Here is a 17,585-nt window from a genome sequence, read left to right as displayed (position 1 = left end):
TGCTTGGCTACTAACCAAAAAGTTGGAGGCTTGAGTCCATGCTGAGGCATCTGGGAAGAAAGGCCTGGCAGTCTGCTGCCAAGAGATCACAGGCATTCAAAACGGTACGGAGCACAGTTCTGCTCTGACAACCATGGTGTCACTATGAGTCAAATCTACTTGACAGCAGCTGGTTTTTGTTTTGTTTTTAATCCAATATATAAATAAAAAAAAAATTTTTTTTTAAAAAGAAAGATACGCTAGCCAGAGGAAGTCAGTGTATGAGTCAAGTCTTATCTCTTAGCACTACCCTGAGTAATTCAAATACCGCTCCCCTACCACTCAGCTATTTCTGTGCAAGTTTGTCAGAGTGAGTTGTTCATCTCCTTTCTCAGGTCTTCCAGAGGCGGAACAGTGGGCAGCTGGATTTCTTCAAGCGTTGGCGGACCTACGTGGAAGGCTTTGGGGACCCCATGAGGGAGTTCTGGCTTGGTATGATCTCTGGTAATCCAGGAGGGCTGGGTTTAGAGAGGTAACTTCTCCCTTGAAAAGCTGGCCAGGCAGCTTATGGAAGTTTACAGCATTCAGGGAGAGATGCAGGTGACGTGGACCCTCTGAGGAACTTGCAGACCAGGGTGTTGGTGGGACCACATTGCTGGGAAAGTTCTCACGAGCTCTGGTCCTGTGAAAGGGTGGGACTGTTACAAGGTGATTTTTACATTTTATCTACGCCCTACAGGATCTTCCTGAAGCCTGAATTTACAAACCACAGTAGTAGAATAGTTGATTGATTGGGATTCTGGATGTTATCAAGGGGTAATTCCAGTAGTGTCTGAAGTTTTGCTAGTATTGCCAGTCATTATGGGCATTGTTTTTTCCCTTTTCCCTGTGCCTTGCTCTGGAACAGATGTTTAGAGAGAATGAAATGGCCAAAACACCAACTGGGAAATGAGGAATTAAAAAGTCATAATCAGGATACTTGGTTTCTGAGTTGATGATGTTTGTGATTTGCTTGGTACAAGACCCCCTTCAGAGATCTTAGAATGAGTAGTTAGTATACTCTTCTACTTGTCTGGTGAGATAAGTGGATGATACATACAACTGCTTCTGCTAGAAAGAGGGAGTCAATGGAGGCAAGCTCATCCCATGAGTACCCTCCCCTACTCACTTCCACGGGATATGGTTCTTGTTCTTGTTGGCATGACTGTGCCAAAGAAACAATAGGATAAGAAAATGAGCCCCCCAAAGAGAAAGTACTGGGAAGGCCCCTCATTAGTAGAGGCAGATAAAGGCTAAGCTGACTTTTGGTCCTGAAAGTATCAGATGCAAATGGTGAGTGCTCACACACATGGGTTGATCGGCTATTGGAATTTTATTCTGTATTTTTAGGCCTTGACAAGCTACACAATCTCACTGCTGGCTCTTCTCCCCGGTATGAGGTGAGAGTGGATTTACAGACCGCCAACGATTCTGCCTATGCTGTATACGATTTCTTCCAAGTGGCCTCCAGCAAGGAGCGGTATAAGTTAACTGTTGGGAAATACCGAGGCACAGCAGGTAAGAAAAAATGTTTTCTTGTTGCTTCTTCTTTTTGTTGCTAGGGCCTCTTGCTGTCTGTGCGTCTGAGGATTGGTTTGCCACATGCCATGGATCTGGGGTTGGAATATTGTTCTGCAGAGGCGAATCATCCACATTGCCAGTTGAAGGGCTACTCCCTGTAGGGGCTGGGGGTGAACAAAGTGGGTAAGACAATCCATGACCATCATATAGCTGTAACTTTTGTACACTATACATTGACATCCCCCTCAAAAAAAAGATTCAGGCTGTTTTATGCTAGCAGATGAGCCCACTTTATGGGCTATTTGCCTGGTACCTGCCAATCTTTCAGCTTCAACAGTGTGACTGCCATCTTTGCACAGCAGTGTATGTTATTATTTAAATATTTTATGGCTTTTTGCCATAAGCGAAGACAGAAAAATGAAAGTGCTGATTCAAATTATAAGAAGTATAGGCCTCATTAACTTATTACAACTGTGACAACACAGAAATTAGCAGTTAAGCTGGAAGCAGGGAGTCTTTAGCCTCAATTAGCTGTTCATTGGATTTAAGCCGGTTGATGGTGTGTTCAGTTGTGAAGGAAAAGAACAAAATTAAGCAACGTGACTGAAACACTGGCATTATATCATTGACTACTTTATCTAAGAGGGAAGGTGTGGTTACTGTTTTAATACTATATTTTAAACCTGTATTTATAGTTTTAAAGCCCTGACAAGTAAGTCTGTTGTTTGACTTTTACATGTTTTTGATAGACCTTCATGTAGCTGTAGGAATGTGCTGTGAGCAGAAGCTGACTGACTCTATCAGACACAGTCTCTCCCTTTAGACTCATGTGTAAATAGGTGAATAATAACGTAACTTTTAAAAAGAGCCAAATAGGTGGTAAGGAAAACAGAGCTGTAGGGATGTGGAATAGATGGGTACATTAAGGACTGTGGCAATGGAAGGAAGCTTCTTGAAGGTTGTGGGCGAGACTCGTGCCTGAAGGAAGGGTAGAACTTAGATGGGAAAGGAATGGGCATTCCAGCCTGGGAAGGCCTAGCAGTGAGCACGGACTGAGCAGAGCAAGGAGATCAGGGTGCACTCTTCTCTTTATTGTGGTAAAATATGCACAGCATGTAGTTTGCCATTTTAGCCATTTTCCAGTGTACAATCCAGTGGCGTTAACCACATTCACAGTGTTGGGCAGCCATCACCACCATTTGTTTTAAATTTTTTTTATTACTCCAAGTAAAAACTCTGTACCCATTAAGCAATGTCTCCCTATTCCCTCCTAACCACCCCCAGCTCATGGTGACCACTCATCTACTTTCTATCTCTATGCATTTGTTTATTCTAGGTATTTCCTATTAATGGGATTGTTGAACATTGTCCTCTTCTGTCCGGTTTATTTCCTTCAGTACAATGCTTTCAAGGCTCATCCATGTTGTAGCATGTGTTAGAACTTCATTCCTTTTTATGACAGAATAATAGATTACATTTTCTTTGTCCATTCATCTGTTGACGGAGACTTGGGTTGTTTTCCCTTTTTGGCTTCTGCAAAGAATGCTGCAGTGAACACTGGTGAACAAATATCTGTTTATGTACCTGCTTTCGATTCTTTTGGGTATATTCCTAGGAGTGGAATTGCTGGGTCCTGTTTGGGGTATATTCTTGAAGCCTTGCAGGTCTTCTCAAAATTATCCACTCAAGTACCCCTAATGGCAGAGTACTATACATAAATACCTTTGAATCTCTGGGACCGTGATCTAAAGTGGTCAACTGCTAATGGAAAATTTCTTTGAGATCTTATAATTTAATTTTAAAGATGTATGAATTTTATATTTGCTCTTGTTTCCCAGAACCTAGCATAAAGTCTGGTACAGAGCAGGTGGGTTAAAAAAAAAAAAAATCAGACCAGAGATGCAAGGGAAAGATTAGTCCAAAGGACTAATGGACCACAACTACCACAACTCCCACCAGAATGAGCCCAGAACAACTAGATGGTTCCAGGTTACCACCACTGACTGCACTGGCAGGGACCACAATAGACAGACCTGGATAGAGCGGGAGAAAAATGTAGAATAAAATTGAAATTCACACACACATACAAAAGACCAGGCTTACTGGTCTGATGGAGACTGGAGAAACCCTAAGAGTATGGCCCCCAGACACCCTTTTAACTCAATACTGAAGTCACTCCTGAGGTTCACTCTTCAGACATAGACTAGACATTTTAGGGCCAACAATAACACACATGAGGGACAGGGTTCATATATCAGTCATGTGTACGAGAAGACTAATGGGCACACCAGCCCAAAAGCAAAGATGAAAAGGCAGGGAGGGATAGGAAAACTGTGCAACGAATGGAAACAGGGAACCTGGGGTGGAGAAGGGGAGAGTGTTGACGAATCACAAGGTTGGCAACCAATGTCACAGAACAATTTGTCTATTAACCATTTAATGAGAAACTAATTCATGTAAACTTTCACCTAAATCACAATAAAAAAATGAAATTTCTAATATGACTTTTTAATATAATCTTACGGTTGCTCTATATCTTAAAGGATAGTCTCTGAGACTCCAAGAGATCCTATAGGGGTTAGTGAAGAGAGAAGCTTGGTGACTTGGTGACATGGATGAGTTTGGTGACATGGTAGGAAACAAAGTGGGAGAGGTTTGGGCTGCAGACACAGGAGAGCTGGTCAAGGATTCTAAGTAGACGCTGTGTAGGGAAAAATATGCAAAGAATTATTTTAAGGAAAAAAACAAACAAAAAACAATCCTTGGAACAAAAGGTGCTGCAGCTAGAGAAGCCAGCACTCCTTTAGATATTGTTGCTTCTCTTTTCAGTGGTCCTGGGTCTCCACAGGTTGGAAACGGGCTGGGTAACCTTTTATATTGTACTACATCCACTCAAAAGGAGCCCTGATGGCAGCGGTTAAGCGCTTGGCTGCTAACCAAAAGACTGGTGGTTTGAACCCACCAGCTGCCCTGAGGGAGAAAGATGTGGCAGTCTGCTTCCGTAAAAATGTACAGCCTTGGAAACCCTATGGAGCAGTTCTCCTCTGGCCTACAGGGTTGCTATGAGTTGGAATTGACTCGACGGCAATGGGTAATGAGTATTTCCACTCAAAGTAGAATAAAAAACAGTTGGCGTTGAGTCAACTCCGACTCAAGGAGACGCTACGCATGTCAGAATGGAACTGTGCTCCATATGGTTTTCAATGGCTACTTTTTCAGAAGTAAATTGCCAGAACTTTCTTCCTAGGTGTCTGGGTGGACTTGAGCCCCTAGCCTTTCGGTTAGTAGCTAACGGTGTTCGCCTTTTGCATCACCCAGGGACTTCCAATGTAGAATACAAAACACAAAAATTCAGACATTGAAGAGACACATTTAAAATGCCATTGGGAAACAGAGATGGCTATTCATATGATTAAAAGGATCTTAACTGAAGGAGGAGGGATTTAAAACATCATTTTGTAGGACAAAGCACTCTGCCTACCTTGTTTCTACCTATCTCTAAATACATTCGGACTACCTTCTCAACAGCTTATTCCAGGATCTCCCAGCTCTTTGGTGTAATGGGGTGTGCATACTTCAGTCTTCCTTAGACCTCTTGGTCATGCTCTTGGTCACACAGAGCACGCCTGGTCACCTATTTTGTTTCGAATACCCCATTCACTGTTCTTGACCAGCATGATCAGCTAGCTCTCAGCCTTTCGTCCTCAGCTAAAGAGTCCCAGTCTTCAGAGGTTCCATTGATGGAATCTTCCCCAGAATGAAGTTGGGATGTTTCCCCTCGGCAGCTGAGCCCTACCTCTGTCCCTGATACCCGGTGGCCTCACTGGCCTCCTAGCTGGTACCTCCCTCAGACCTGCCCTCCCAGGTGGTGTCGCCAAGGCTCCCCATTCCCGTTTCCTCCACCAGTAAATTTTACCATTTCTGAGGCCTGTCTTAAGATAATCCAGTAAATGAACTGACGCTCATGTGGAAGTGGGTAGAAGGGAGTCAACATTTTCATGAATTAATGTGATTCTCCCCCCAAGGACTGTATTTGCATTTTAACTGTGATCAGGAGATAATTCCTGCTCTAAGGTTGTCCAGGCCCACAGTGCAGGTCAGTGGAGACTGTATTTTTTAATCGGAAGCCTGGGAAGACTCTCAAATACACAGCATTTAGGTAGCAATCTGGTCTTCCCACGTGTGCTGGCTGTCATTCTGACTTTTAAATTCTGCACTACAATGGCAAAAGCGGGGCTGTTGGAGGTTCCTCTTTCCTTCTATATGCTGATTGGCCCGTGAGGAGAGTTTGGAATTTTGGAAGCTCTTGGCTACTCATGTCCTACTTGATGAGACAATGTTCAGAGGACATGGTGTCCAAGTGAAGCTGGGCATTTGGATATCTCCGCACATATGCCAGCTCTCTCCAGCTTTTCATTTCAACATTTCAAATTTATTTTTTATTGTGGTAAAAATATGTATATAACAAAACATTTGCCATTTTTTCCCTGTACAATTTGTTGTTGTTAGGTGAGAGTTAATGAGACTCATAGCGACCCTCTGCATAACTGAACGAAACACTGCCCAGTCCTGTGCCAGCCTCACAATTGTTATGCTTGAGCCCATTATTGCAGCCACTATGTAAAAAAAAAAAAAAAAAAAAAAAATTTTTTTTTTTTTTTATGTCAGTCCATCTCATTGAGGGTCTTCCTCTTTTTCGCTGACCCTCTACTTTACCAAGCATGATGTCCTTCTCCAGGAACTGATCCCTCCTGCTAACATGTCCAAAGCATGTGAGATGCAGTCTCGCCATCTTTGCTTCTAAGGAGCATTCTGATTGTACTTCTTCCGAGACAGATTTGTTCATTCTTTTGGCAATCCATGGTATATTCAGTATTCTTCTCTAAAAGCACAATTCGAAGACATCAATTCTTCAGTCTTCCTTATTTGTTGTCCAGCTTTCGCATGCATATGAGGCTATTGAAAACACCATGGCTTGGGTCTGGAGCACCTTAGTCCTCAAGGTGACATGCTTGGTTTTCAACACTTTGAAGAGGTCTTTTGCAGCCGATTTGCCCAATGCAATGTGTCTTTTGATTTCTTGACAATTTACTGATGTTAATTATGCTCATTATGTTGTGTGCGCATTACCATTATTCATTTCCAGATTTTTCTGTCACCCTTAACAGAAGCTCAGTGCCCCCTGAGCAATGACTTCCCCTTTCCTCCTCCATCCCCCCTCTGATAGCCATTAATAAACTTTGGTTTGTATACATTTGCCAAGTTCTAGATATTTCATATAAATTGTATCATATAATATCTGCCCTTCTGTGACTGACTTATTTCACTCAGCATGTTTTCAAGATTCATCCATGTTGCAGCATTTATCAGGACTTCATTTCTCTTTGCGTCTGAGTAATATTGCTTTGTATGGATATACCACATCTTGTTTATCTGTGGACAGACGGTTGCTGTCTAAATGGACATCGGGTTTTTTCTACCTCTCCTCAGTTTCTGACTCGTTACAGCTCTGATTAGCACTGAGAGAGGAGTAGGTCTGGGGAAAATGTGTGGTTTAAGACTTGTCCGTACTCAGATCATCCAGGTGGGCCCTCCACTGTAACTTCCTCTGAAGCCATATCCGAAAGCCCATTATGCCTCCGTGAAGGAAACCCCAACAAGGTAATGGCGTGTAAGTTTAGTTTTTGATTCTGAGTACTAGAATTGGGGTGAAGTGGGAAGAGGGGGGCATCTTAGGAGCTTTACCTTCAAGACGATATTCATCCTTTTAGAGATTATCATGAAAATGGATATTGGTGCAGAATGACTTATGTGGGTTAATCAGTCACTTACAGCTGATTTCAGGTCCTACCTGTGTGGGACTCAGTGAACATTTGGAAACGAGACTGGGGAACACTACCCGTATTTAGTGGACAGGAGCCAGGAATGCCAGATATCCACAGTGAAGGCTTTTCTACCACAAATGCCAGTGCCTTCTTTATTTTGAAGTGGGTTTTTATAAAGCCTGGCACTTAAAAAAGAGAGAGAATAAAAATTATTGGGTGCGTGGATAAAAGAGAAAGCTAGAAATGGCACAAATCACTCAACCCTTTTATTCAACCCCTCCTGACCCCAGGGTAGAAGACATTCAGGGCCCAGGCACATGGTCCTGGGCCTATGTGTGACCTACAGGGGGAATGGTGTTAACGGCTGTTCCTGGTTTATGATGCTCAGCTGCCTGGGTCCTCATCTTTCCTGCCCCGGGGAGTGCTGGGAGAGGAGAGTGAGTCTTAGAGTGACATTTCGATGAGATGGGTGATAACCAGCTCAGTAGCCCCACATGGACTCAGGTTTAGATCTTTCATGGGCCTGCCACCAACACCCACATCCTGCATGTGAGAAGAACTGACTTTTCACCCAAAGCCATTATATTAGAAGTGAGATGCTTGTTTCTCATAGAGTTTTCTCTGAAAACTCAGAAGAGAGGAAGTGTAACAAGCATCAGCTCAACTTTATCTTGCTTAAGGAGATAAGCTTAATACATAAGAATACTCGAGGCTGGGCCTCATGACCAGAGCAAAGTTAGTCTCTGATTTATGAGTACATTCACTATCTACATTCTGAGTATTAGTATGGCTTTAGTTTCTAAAAATTAGTTTCTAGGAGGTAGAAAATCTATCTGCAGGAAAAAAAACTCATGCTCAGGCTGGAACTTGCTTCCCCTTTCTTTCTCCCAGTGCCCAAGGTTAGAGAACCACAAGCAGACCTTTAAGAACTAGCCTCTGCACACGCTCTTAGAAAACAGCTCTGAGAACTTTATAAGCAAGTTAGGTGAGCTGTGCTCATTGCTAGGGTTACTAAGGGAGCCACTGAGTGTTACTTCCAGCTGTAGTTAACTTTTCAGCAAGAAACCTGAAGGGAGGAGGAAATGCATACGGATAAAGGGAGAATTTATCTTTCTTTGACTGGAGAAAATGGAGTGGTGTTCTGTGTCTGAGTGGGAGTGGCCTATATCACCCTGTTCTGGCTCTGCCTGCTTTTGCTGGGTAAGGATAAAGGAGTAGCTGTTGGAAACCCTGGTGGTGTAGTGGTTAAATGCTACAGCTGCTAACCAAAAGATCGGCAGTTTGAATCTACCAGGTGCTCCTTGGAAACTATGGGGCAGTTCTACTCTGTCCTGTAGGGTCACTATGTGTCGGAATTGACTCAACGGCAATGGGTTTGGGTTTTTTTGCCCTGAGGGAATCAGGACCTTCCCTTTACACAAGGTGTCATCAGCTCTTCATGTATCTGCCCCCACCCACCCCAGCTAAGTTCTTGAAAACAAGGATCTTCTCATTTTGTATCCCCAGAGCCAACCATAGTACTGGTCTATAGTGGGTGTACAGTGGATGTTTCCTGAATAAATAAATAAATGAAGTTGAGGCCAGAGGCTCTCAAACTTTAACTTGCATCGGGATCATCTGTGAGAATCGTGGGACCTTTGGCAGAGATGGGGAAAACGGGAGAGTGGTTAGTTTGTTTGAGGAGTGATCAGGTCGTATGGGAAGAGTTCATGAGTTTGGTTTTGAATAATTTGACATGACTGTGAGGTTTCCAAAGAGTCCTAGTGATGCAGTGGTTAAAGCATTTGGCTACTAACTGAAAAGTCGGCAGTTTGAACCCACCAGCTGTTCCATGGGAGAAAGTCGTGGCAGTCTGCTTTTGTAAAGATTTACAGCCTTGGAAACCCTATAGGGCAGTTCTGCTCTGTCCCTTAGGGTTGCTATGAGTTGCAGTTGACTTGACAGCAATGGGTTTTTGGTTTGGTGACCTTTCCAAGAAAAACACTATTAAGCAGTTGAAGAAACAGGCCTGAAGTTTGGGCCACAGTCCAGGAAAGAGAAGCTGTTCATCTGTATCCTGTTCTCATCGTGGCCATTTTGAGCAGAGAGGTGACTACCTGTGATGTAACTGATTGGGTTCTTGGCATTTTCATGACTAGAGATCTTCCTGTCAGGTCCTCTTTTGGGCCAGGTATGCCTAACCCCCTCAATGGCTAAACCTAAGTTCTCAGCTCCCATTTTTCTCTCCTGCAGGGGATGCTCTTAGTTACCACAATGGGTGGAAGTTTACAACTTTTGACAGAGACAACGATATTGCTCTCAGCAACTGTGCCCTGACACATCATGGTGGCTGGTGGTACAAGAACTGCCACTTGGCCAACCCTAATGGCAGATATGGGGAGACCAAACACAGTGAGGTAGGTGGCATGTGAACATCTCTTTTGTCTCAGATTCTGCACACATCCAGCCCCCAGAGAGACACCCTCCAGGTTGTCTCCTCCTTCTCCTCTCCTCCTAGCACGTCCAATCAGGGCAGGAGAGCTTCTTCTTCAGGATCCACGGCCTTGAGGTCATGGCCCTCCCTGTGCATCTTCTGTGGCCTTTCTGCATCCCCACCATTGCTCCACATTTGCTTAGTGGCAGAGCTCTGGCTGCTCGCTGCTGTACAAAGACAGAGATGGCATGGTCACACATCATCCCACTTGTTCACACACGGCTACTTTATAATCCTTTCTAGTTGTTGCCCTGGTTACACCAGAGCTATTTTTCTCAAGTTCTTTGATTACATGTGTAACAAAATTCCTTTCTGCCTTAGGTCAGACCCACCCTTGGATCCAGTTCACCCAAAGCTACCCACAGTCTACCCAGAAAAAAAACAAAAACCCCAAAACCAAACCAGTTGCCGTACAGTCAGTCCTGACTCATGGTGACCCCATGTGTGTCAGAGAAGAACTGTGTTCCACAGAGTTTTCGATGGCTGATTTTTAGAAGTAAATGGCCAGGCCTTTCTTCTGAGGCATCTCTAGCTAGATTCCAACCTCCAACCTTTAGGTTAGCAGCCAAGTGTGTTAACTGCTTGCGCCACCCAGGGACATCAGTCTGCTCAGGGCATTGTGCTAAACCAGTCTCTCCATTTCAGGAGTGTGCACACCAGAGCTAAGAGTCCACAAGGGCTCCTCTCCCCTCCTTTGTTCTAAAACTTTCCTACCAGCAATTTCTCCAATCTCCATGACCTGTGTACCTCTTCTGGATTCCTCGCCAGCTACTGAGCATCTCCTGTCTGCTTCCTTGCAGCTTCTCGAAAATTGGATCTTTGTTTCTACTCATTATTAATCTGCCCTTCTCCATGAACCCTCAGAGCCCCCATCCTGAGTTTCTAATTTCCCATTCTAGGTCATGATCCTAGCCCCCAGGAAGCCACCTCTCCCCAGGACTCACCCCATACTGATATTACTGTAAATATTAGCACATCTAAAGTACAGGTCCATTTTGATTACTTTGGCCCTGGCCAGGCTGCGAGAACTCCCAATCCTTGTGTGATTTTCAAAGGGAAGAAGAAATTTGCCCCCAGGGAGGCCGAGGAGGTTAGGCCCATGAATCACGGTGGCGGCGTGTGGGCCAGCGCAGGGAAGCCTGTGATCAGAGATCAAATATTTGAAATGAGCAGCCAGCATGCCCCAAACCATTCCCATATTTGCTAATAAAAGACATTTGTCTGGTTAATGTGCTCTCCACAGTCTGCAAGGCATTTAGCTTCTTGTTTATTATTTACCTCTCAAATTAAAATACATAAAATCGGTCACTTGGGCTCTTTATTGGCCAGGTTGCAGGGTTATTAAGTGAATTAAGTATTATTGTGCTCACCAGTCAAAAGACATAAAATGAAATTTAGTTTTCAGCAGGCTATTTGTTACCCCAGAGCTAATATCTAAGTAGTTTAAATTGAAAATGATGTTACACAATTGGCCAATTAATGTTTATTTTTGCCTTTTATTTATTTATTTATTTATTGAAAGGAAGAGGGAAGCAAAGATAATTTGATCATTGCTGGCCAGGTTGACCAGGGCTATCTTTGCCTCCTCTTTGGCCTCACCACTTCCTGGGCTCACACCCTCATCCTCCTGTGGAGGCATGGCGGCCAATCAGCTTCCAAGTCATCAGTCTGTCTAACCCCAGCTGCCCAGCAGAGGGCGTATTTTTTGAGATTGGCCCTCATTTCCTTATCAGACACTCCCCTCCCCCTTTCACCACTTGTCTTTTTCTCTCCCCTAGGTGTGGTGGGAAAACCCTGGTGGTGTAGTGGTTAAATGCTATAGCTGCTAACCAAAAGGTTGGCAGTTAGAATCTGCCAGGTACTCCTTGGAAACTCTATGGGACAGTTCTACTCTGTCCTATAGGGTCACTATGAGTCGGAATCAATTCAGTGGCAATGGCAATGGGTTTTAAGCAGAGAGAGGGAGTTCCTGGGTGACACAAACAGTTAACAGAAAGATTGGCAGTTTGAATCCACCCAGAGGCACCTCAGAAGTGAGGCCTGGTGATTTACTTCTGAAAAAGAAAACCAGCTATTGAAAACTCCCTGGAGCCTAGTTCTACCGTGACACACATGGAGACACCAGGAGATGATCTTTTTAAGCAGAGAGGGAGGGGTTTCACTGGCAAAGGAACGTTTCCTGGTAGCAAGACCCACCCACCACCTCTCAATTTCCTCTTCCTGATGTTGGCTTTTTATGCAGGGTATAAACTGGGAGCCATGGAAAGGACATGAATTCTCCATTCCTTACGTGGAGTTGAAAATCCGCCCCCATGGCTACATCAGGGAGCCTGTCTTGGGCAGAAAGAAGCGGACGCTAGGAGGAAAGACAAGAACACTCTGATAACCCATTTGAGCAATTGCTGCATGAGACAAGACCAGCTCAGGTTGGGGCTGTGCAAGCCTGGGCTGGGGCAGACAGTGGCGACTGGCCAATGACAGTTTGAGGGATGTTCATAGCCTCTAGTTTCTGAGATTGATGGATAACCTATGTGGCCTGTGTGATTCAAAGCATGTCACCAAAATTGAAGGCACAGAGGTCCCTTCCCTGCCACCTGTTTTATTGCCCATGTGATATTATCTGCATTGGAGGTCCTGAACATCAACAAAACAGTCTTTGCACAGTGTGCATGGATAGGGCAGTACTGGAACTGCATGGTTCCTCAGGCTGTCTCCAGTAAAAAATACACTTGATTAGGGCAAAAAGGGGATCATCCAGGACTTCACCAATTAGAAAGTTCTAGAAAAAAATTTTTTTTTAAAAAGCTCTGCAAATACTAATCTTCTCTCTGGAAAGAAGCACCAAAGAGAGGCTCTAGTTACCAAGGGGTCAGGGCTGAGGTAGTCTGATGCTTGTTATCTCCTGTTCCCACTGAGTTTTGAGGAAAACAGTGTAAATCTCCCCCTTCCCTTCAATTGCCAGTCCTTTGAGGAAGAGTAAAGGGAACAAAAAGAGGCCCAGATGGATTCACATTTAGCTAGACTAGTATTCAGCAGCTGGAAACCACAGCTTTCACTTTACTGCTATGTTTATGTGCCCCCTGTCCAGGGATTTGCATAATCACTTTCATAGATCTGCATATGTTGTCAATAAATTCTCACTCATTTCAACTTTAAATAATTTGACTCTCTTGATAATTGGTACCTCCCAGAGACTCTTCTACGACTCGCCTTGCTGCCCATCAGGTCCTCAGCCTCCTTCCATCCGGGGCCTCCCACACTGTTGACCCTTGGGTTTGCTGGAGTTGCTTGGCCTTGGGGCTTACTATTTGAATGGAGACTTGGCATGGTCAGATCCTTTTTGCTTATTTTCCTATCATTTTGGAAGAATTTCTGTAGCGAATTCAGTGACCAGTGAAGCAACTTAAATTACTATCCAAGAAAAAATAAAAAAATAAATAAAACCACTTGATTTAAAAAAAGAAATTTGCCTTGTGGTATTTTCTCCACTTAAGTGCACTTAAATTCTAAGTTTAACCCGAAGTGCAAGTGAAGGTACAATTTTTGTGTTATAATGGAATTTGGTTGGCTGTGCTCTCTTTCTTGTGTGATGGCAAATCACTGGCATTTGGAATACTGGACGAGGGAGTGAGTGGGAAGGAGAACAAGTGCCCTAGAAACTACAGCCTACCTCCAGGACTGCGGTGGAGTTTATTGCCTTGATTTCTCCAGGTTTTACCTTCTGGGCGAGGGCCAAGCCATACCCCCGAAACTTTTCTTTTTTGTCAAACTTTAATGTTTTCAGCAAGGTGCAGTGGTGGTTCTGTGGTTGGATTCTTGCCGTCTATCCTGGATACCTGGGTTCGATTCCCAGCCAGTGCTCCTCATGTGCAGCCACCACTGTCCATCAGTGGAGGCTTGTGTGTTGCTGAATAGGTTTCAGCAGTGCTTCCAGACCAAGACAGACTAGGAAGAAAGGCCTGGTGATCTAGTTCTGAAAATCAGCCAGCGAAGAGCCTATGGATCACAACGATTTGATCCGCAACCCATGATGGGGATGGTACAGGACTGAGCACTGTTTCATTCTGTTGTGCGTGGGGATGCCATGAGTCTGGGGCTGACTCGATAGCAGTGAACAACGACAACACGGTTTTCAGCTCTCTGTCCCCTCTCCCCAGCACATATACGGGGAGCAATGCCACAATAACTGCTGGATCTGATAATCAGTGATCTGAATGAATATGGTCTCAGTGTTGGGACTGAGCATTGAAAGCACATGCTTGAATCGTGTCCACTGATTCCACAAGAGTGTATGGTCTGCCTGCTCCGTACCAGGTCGTGTGTAGGCACTGGGGAAACAAGTCACAGAGGTGAACTCACAGGGGTGAGCAAGCCAGACCTTGTCTTGTGCTTTCATTCATTTACTCACTCACTCATTCATTCAACAAATACTGATTATGCCATATTCTGTGCTGGTTTCTAAATTTAACCACTGGTGCTGTAGAAAAAGAACAAAACAATATTCCTGCCCTTCTGCTTACACTCTAGTGCTGGAGACGGACAATAAACAAGTAAACAAACATAATTTCAAGGAGTGATAAGTGCAGAGGAAGAAATATAAAGTCGGGTGAAGGGATGGAGGGTGTTGACTGGCGGTGGAAGTGGGGTACAGTGTTTTATAAAGGGGGGCTTACAAAGATCTCTCTGAGGAGGGGATATTTATGCAGAGACCCACCAGGTTTCTTCTAGTCGTGCTCCAACTTCCCTCCAGGACCCTCTTCCCTTCTGCTGTGTTCCTTGACCCTGTTGGCATGTTGAGTACTCACCTTGCTGACTCAAGCCTTGTGCCTCCTTTGCAAAATGGATCAAAACCGAAAGTGTGATTCAGAGCCAGGCATGGTGGATGGTGGGCAATGCTTTTCAATTTATAATCTGCTGGTTAAACGTGCTGGTTAAAACCAGATTGCTGGGTCGCACCCCCAGACCAGCTGATTGAGTAGGTCTGGGCTGGGGGCTGCTGCCAGACTGCAAGCTACTATTTGAGTAGCTCTGGTGTATTCAGGGGTAGAATTCTTGCCTTCCATTCTGGAGACCTGGGTTCTATTCCCAGCCAGTGCTCCTCATGTGCAGCCAACCAGCCATCCATCAGTGGAGGCTTGTGTGTTGCTGTGATGCTGAACAGGTTTCAGTGGAGCTTCCAGACTAAGACAGACTAGGAAGAAAGGCCTGGTAGTCTACTTCCAAAAATCAGCCAATGAAAACCCTGTGGATCACAGTGGTCTGATCTGCAACCAGTCATGGGGAGAGTGCATTTTGTTTTGTTGCACATGGGATCGCCATGAATAGGGGGCCATCTCAACGGCAGCTAACAACAACAACATAACAACAACAACAGCTCTGGTGTAGAGGGCCATGGTAGGCCTTTTAGCTCTGGGTGAGTCCGTTATGGCAGCAGTTTATAAAGTACATCCTGCTGCGTTCACAGACCCTGGCATTTTTCTACCGCTGGCCAAGAAGCGGACTTGTGGGAAACTGGAGCTATTCCTCACATTCTTTTGCCTGTAGGACCAGTTCTGCCCTGAAGGTGGCGGAGACAACCTTAGCTGACCCTTCAAGGATTCTATTGGAGGCAGTGCAGAGGCTGGGGAAGCTCGTTTTTAAAGAGTGTTTGTCTGAGGAAAACATTCCAGCCCTAAACTCCGTGCCTAACCTCATTTTAACGTGACCAGGGCTGACGGCTACCACTCTGGTAGCTGAATATAGGCTCAAGGAATGGGGTTTCTGGGTAGACCTGCTTTTGAGAGAGGGCCAAACATTTTTCTTGGAGCCAGGCTAGGAGCCATCAGACTTTTGAAGCTTACAGGGGCAATTCAAAATTCATACCCTTTAGGACAAACCAAACAAAAGCCATCATAGGCGGGCAGGCTGTGTGCCAGGCACTAGGGGTGGAAGGGAGAAGTAGCTCAAGAATTTGATAAAGTTCCCAAGGCTTTGCCTGTTATGTGCAAGACACTAGCAACTAGTAATGGAACAGAACACAGCCCTGGCCCTTGGGAAGCACAGTGTGGTGGGGAGACAGTGTGGGAACCAACCATGACAGCACACGGGGAGAGGGAGCCCATGCGGTGTGGACTGAGTGTTGGGAACAGAGCGGGGTGACTAATCCTGCCTGGGGGCCTGGAAGCGTCAGTGGGATAAGACTGGCGTTAGGTCTGGAAGGATAAGTCTGAGTTTGCCAGGGGAGGAACACAAGGCATAGGGTGAGGGTAGGACATCTCGGGTCAAGTAAGCTCCAGGGCCATGGTGCGGAAGTGTGGAACGTGGTGTATTTGAGGGAGAGACAGTGCTTGCTTAGTGAGGTGAGGTATGCATGATGGCAGTCAAGTTGGAGCATGTGGCTCCCAGGCCTCACTATCCATCAGACACAACTAGAAGCTTTATGTGGTTGCCTGGCTCCACCGCCAGAGACTGATTTAATTGGCCTCAGCTGGGTCCTGTGTGGCCATGGTTTTTAAAGCTCCCTGGTGATTCTAATTCAGGTGATGCAGCCGGGGTTGAGAAGCACTGCTAAGATGGAAGAACTTGGACAGTGAACACACAGAAGCTTTTAGACTTGGAGAGACATGGTGTGGCTAGAATTCTGGGAACACTAGTCTGGTAGCAGTACAGACAATGGGAGGGCGCTGGGGGAAGTTTGGGGGAAAGAATAGAAATTCACAAAGTTAAGGTCTATTTTGATAGTTCAAGACAAAGTGACTTCCTTGGCTTGTCGTGGGGAAGGGGAGGAGGGCACAGACTAAAGAGATATTTAGGAGGAAGAATTGACAGACGTGGAGGAGGATGCATGGTGAAAGCAAGGAGAGTCCTTTTATGGCAGGGTACAACTGCTTGTTTTTGATTACAGCTTCCCCAGGGAATAAAACCAACAAAAACAAACTCCTTGCCATCGTCAATTCCACCTCATAGTGACCCTATAGGACAGGGTAGAACTACCCTATCAGGTTTCCAAAGAGCGCCTGGTGGATTCAAACTGCTGACCTTTCGGTTAGCAGCTGTAGCTCTTAACCGCTATGCCACCAGGGTTTCCTCTCGGGGAATAAGGCCCCAGATTTATGTTTGCCAGATGAAGTCAAGAGCTCTGCTTTTTAATCTGGAATCTCAGGGACTCAAGGATTATCAAAGTTAGACAAGTTGAAGAAGCCAGAGAGAAAACAAAGAATGACTCAAAGAATTGTGATCGAGAATTTGCCATAAAAGAAAAGGACCATGTGTGGTGTGTGGAAAGAGTGCGGGTGGACAGGGAAACGTGCCAAGAGAGGTGCAACAAGGCAGAAGGAAAAGTAAATATAAACACTGAAAAGTTCTTGGCAAGCTTAGTCATTAGCTGGAGAAAGTTCTTTGCTACAAAAAATTTCCAAGTCATTACCTTAAGCCAAGAGAGGATCAGGAGCTCAAAGGAGTGCCAGAGGCCCCGCTGTACCCATCCAGGCCAGCAGATGGCAGTGTTGTCCTACCAGGAACCTCTCACTGCAACCCCACTTTTCTCTCCTCCACTAGGGGGGAGTTCTGCAGAGCCCGCACTTGTCGTCCTTGCTGCGTAACATTGTCTGGAAGGTCAGCCGGTGGGGTTCAGCTCATCACCCAGCCTGTGCTTGGTGGGTGTTCAGGCAGTTGTTGCTGGAGGAATGCACCATCCCCAGACCTGGTGTACAGGGCTGGATGGTGAGATGCGGGGTGGTGGGAGATGCTGGCAGGAGGAAATGTGAAGG

General features: G+C 45.2%; 1 protein-coding gene across 1 annotated transcript in view; it reads left to right on the top strand.

Annotated features, from left to right (window-relative positions):
* TNN (tenascin N) overlaps positions 1 to 13,275 on the top strand; it is an 82,474-nt gene extending 69,199 nt beyond the window's left edge. The window contains exons 19-22 of the mRNA XM_064276610.1: positions 375 to 471; positions 1,369 to 1,536; positions 9,597 to 9,760; positions 12,080 to 13,275. Coding sequence (XP_064132680.1) covers positions 375 to 471; positions 1,369 to 1,536; positions 9,597 to 9,760; positions 12,080 to 12,220 — 570 coding nt within the window. The 3' untranslated portion in view covers positions 12,221 to 13,275. The remainder of the gene's footprint in view (positions 1 to 374; positions 472 to 1,368; positions 1,537 to 9,596; positions 9,761 to 12,079) is intronic.
* The last annotated feature ends 4,310 nt before the right edge of the window (positions 13,276 to 17,585 follow it).

The sequence above is a fragment of the Loxodonta africana genome, chromosome 25 (assembly GCF_030014295.1).
Source record: "Loxodonta africana isolate mLoxAfr1 chromosome 25, mLoxAfr1.hap2, whole genome shotgun sequence".
Lineage (NCBI taxonomy): Eukaryota > Metazoa > Chordata > Mammalia > Proboscidea > Elephantidae > Loxodonta > Loxodonta africana.
This window is presented reverse-complemented; position numbering and strand designations above follow the sequence as displayed.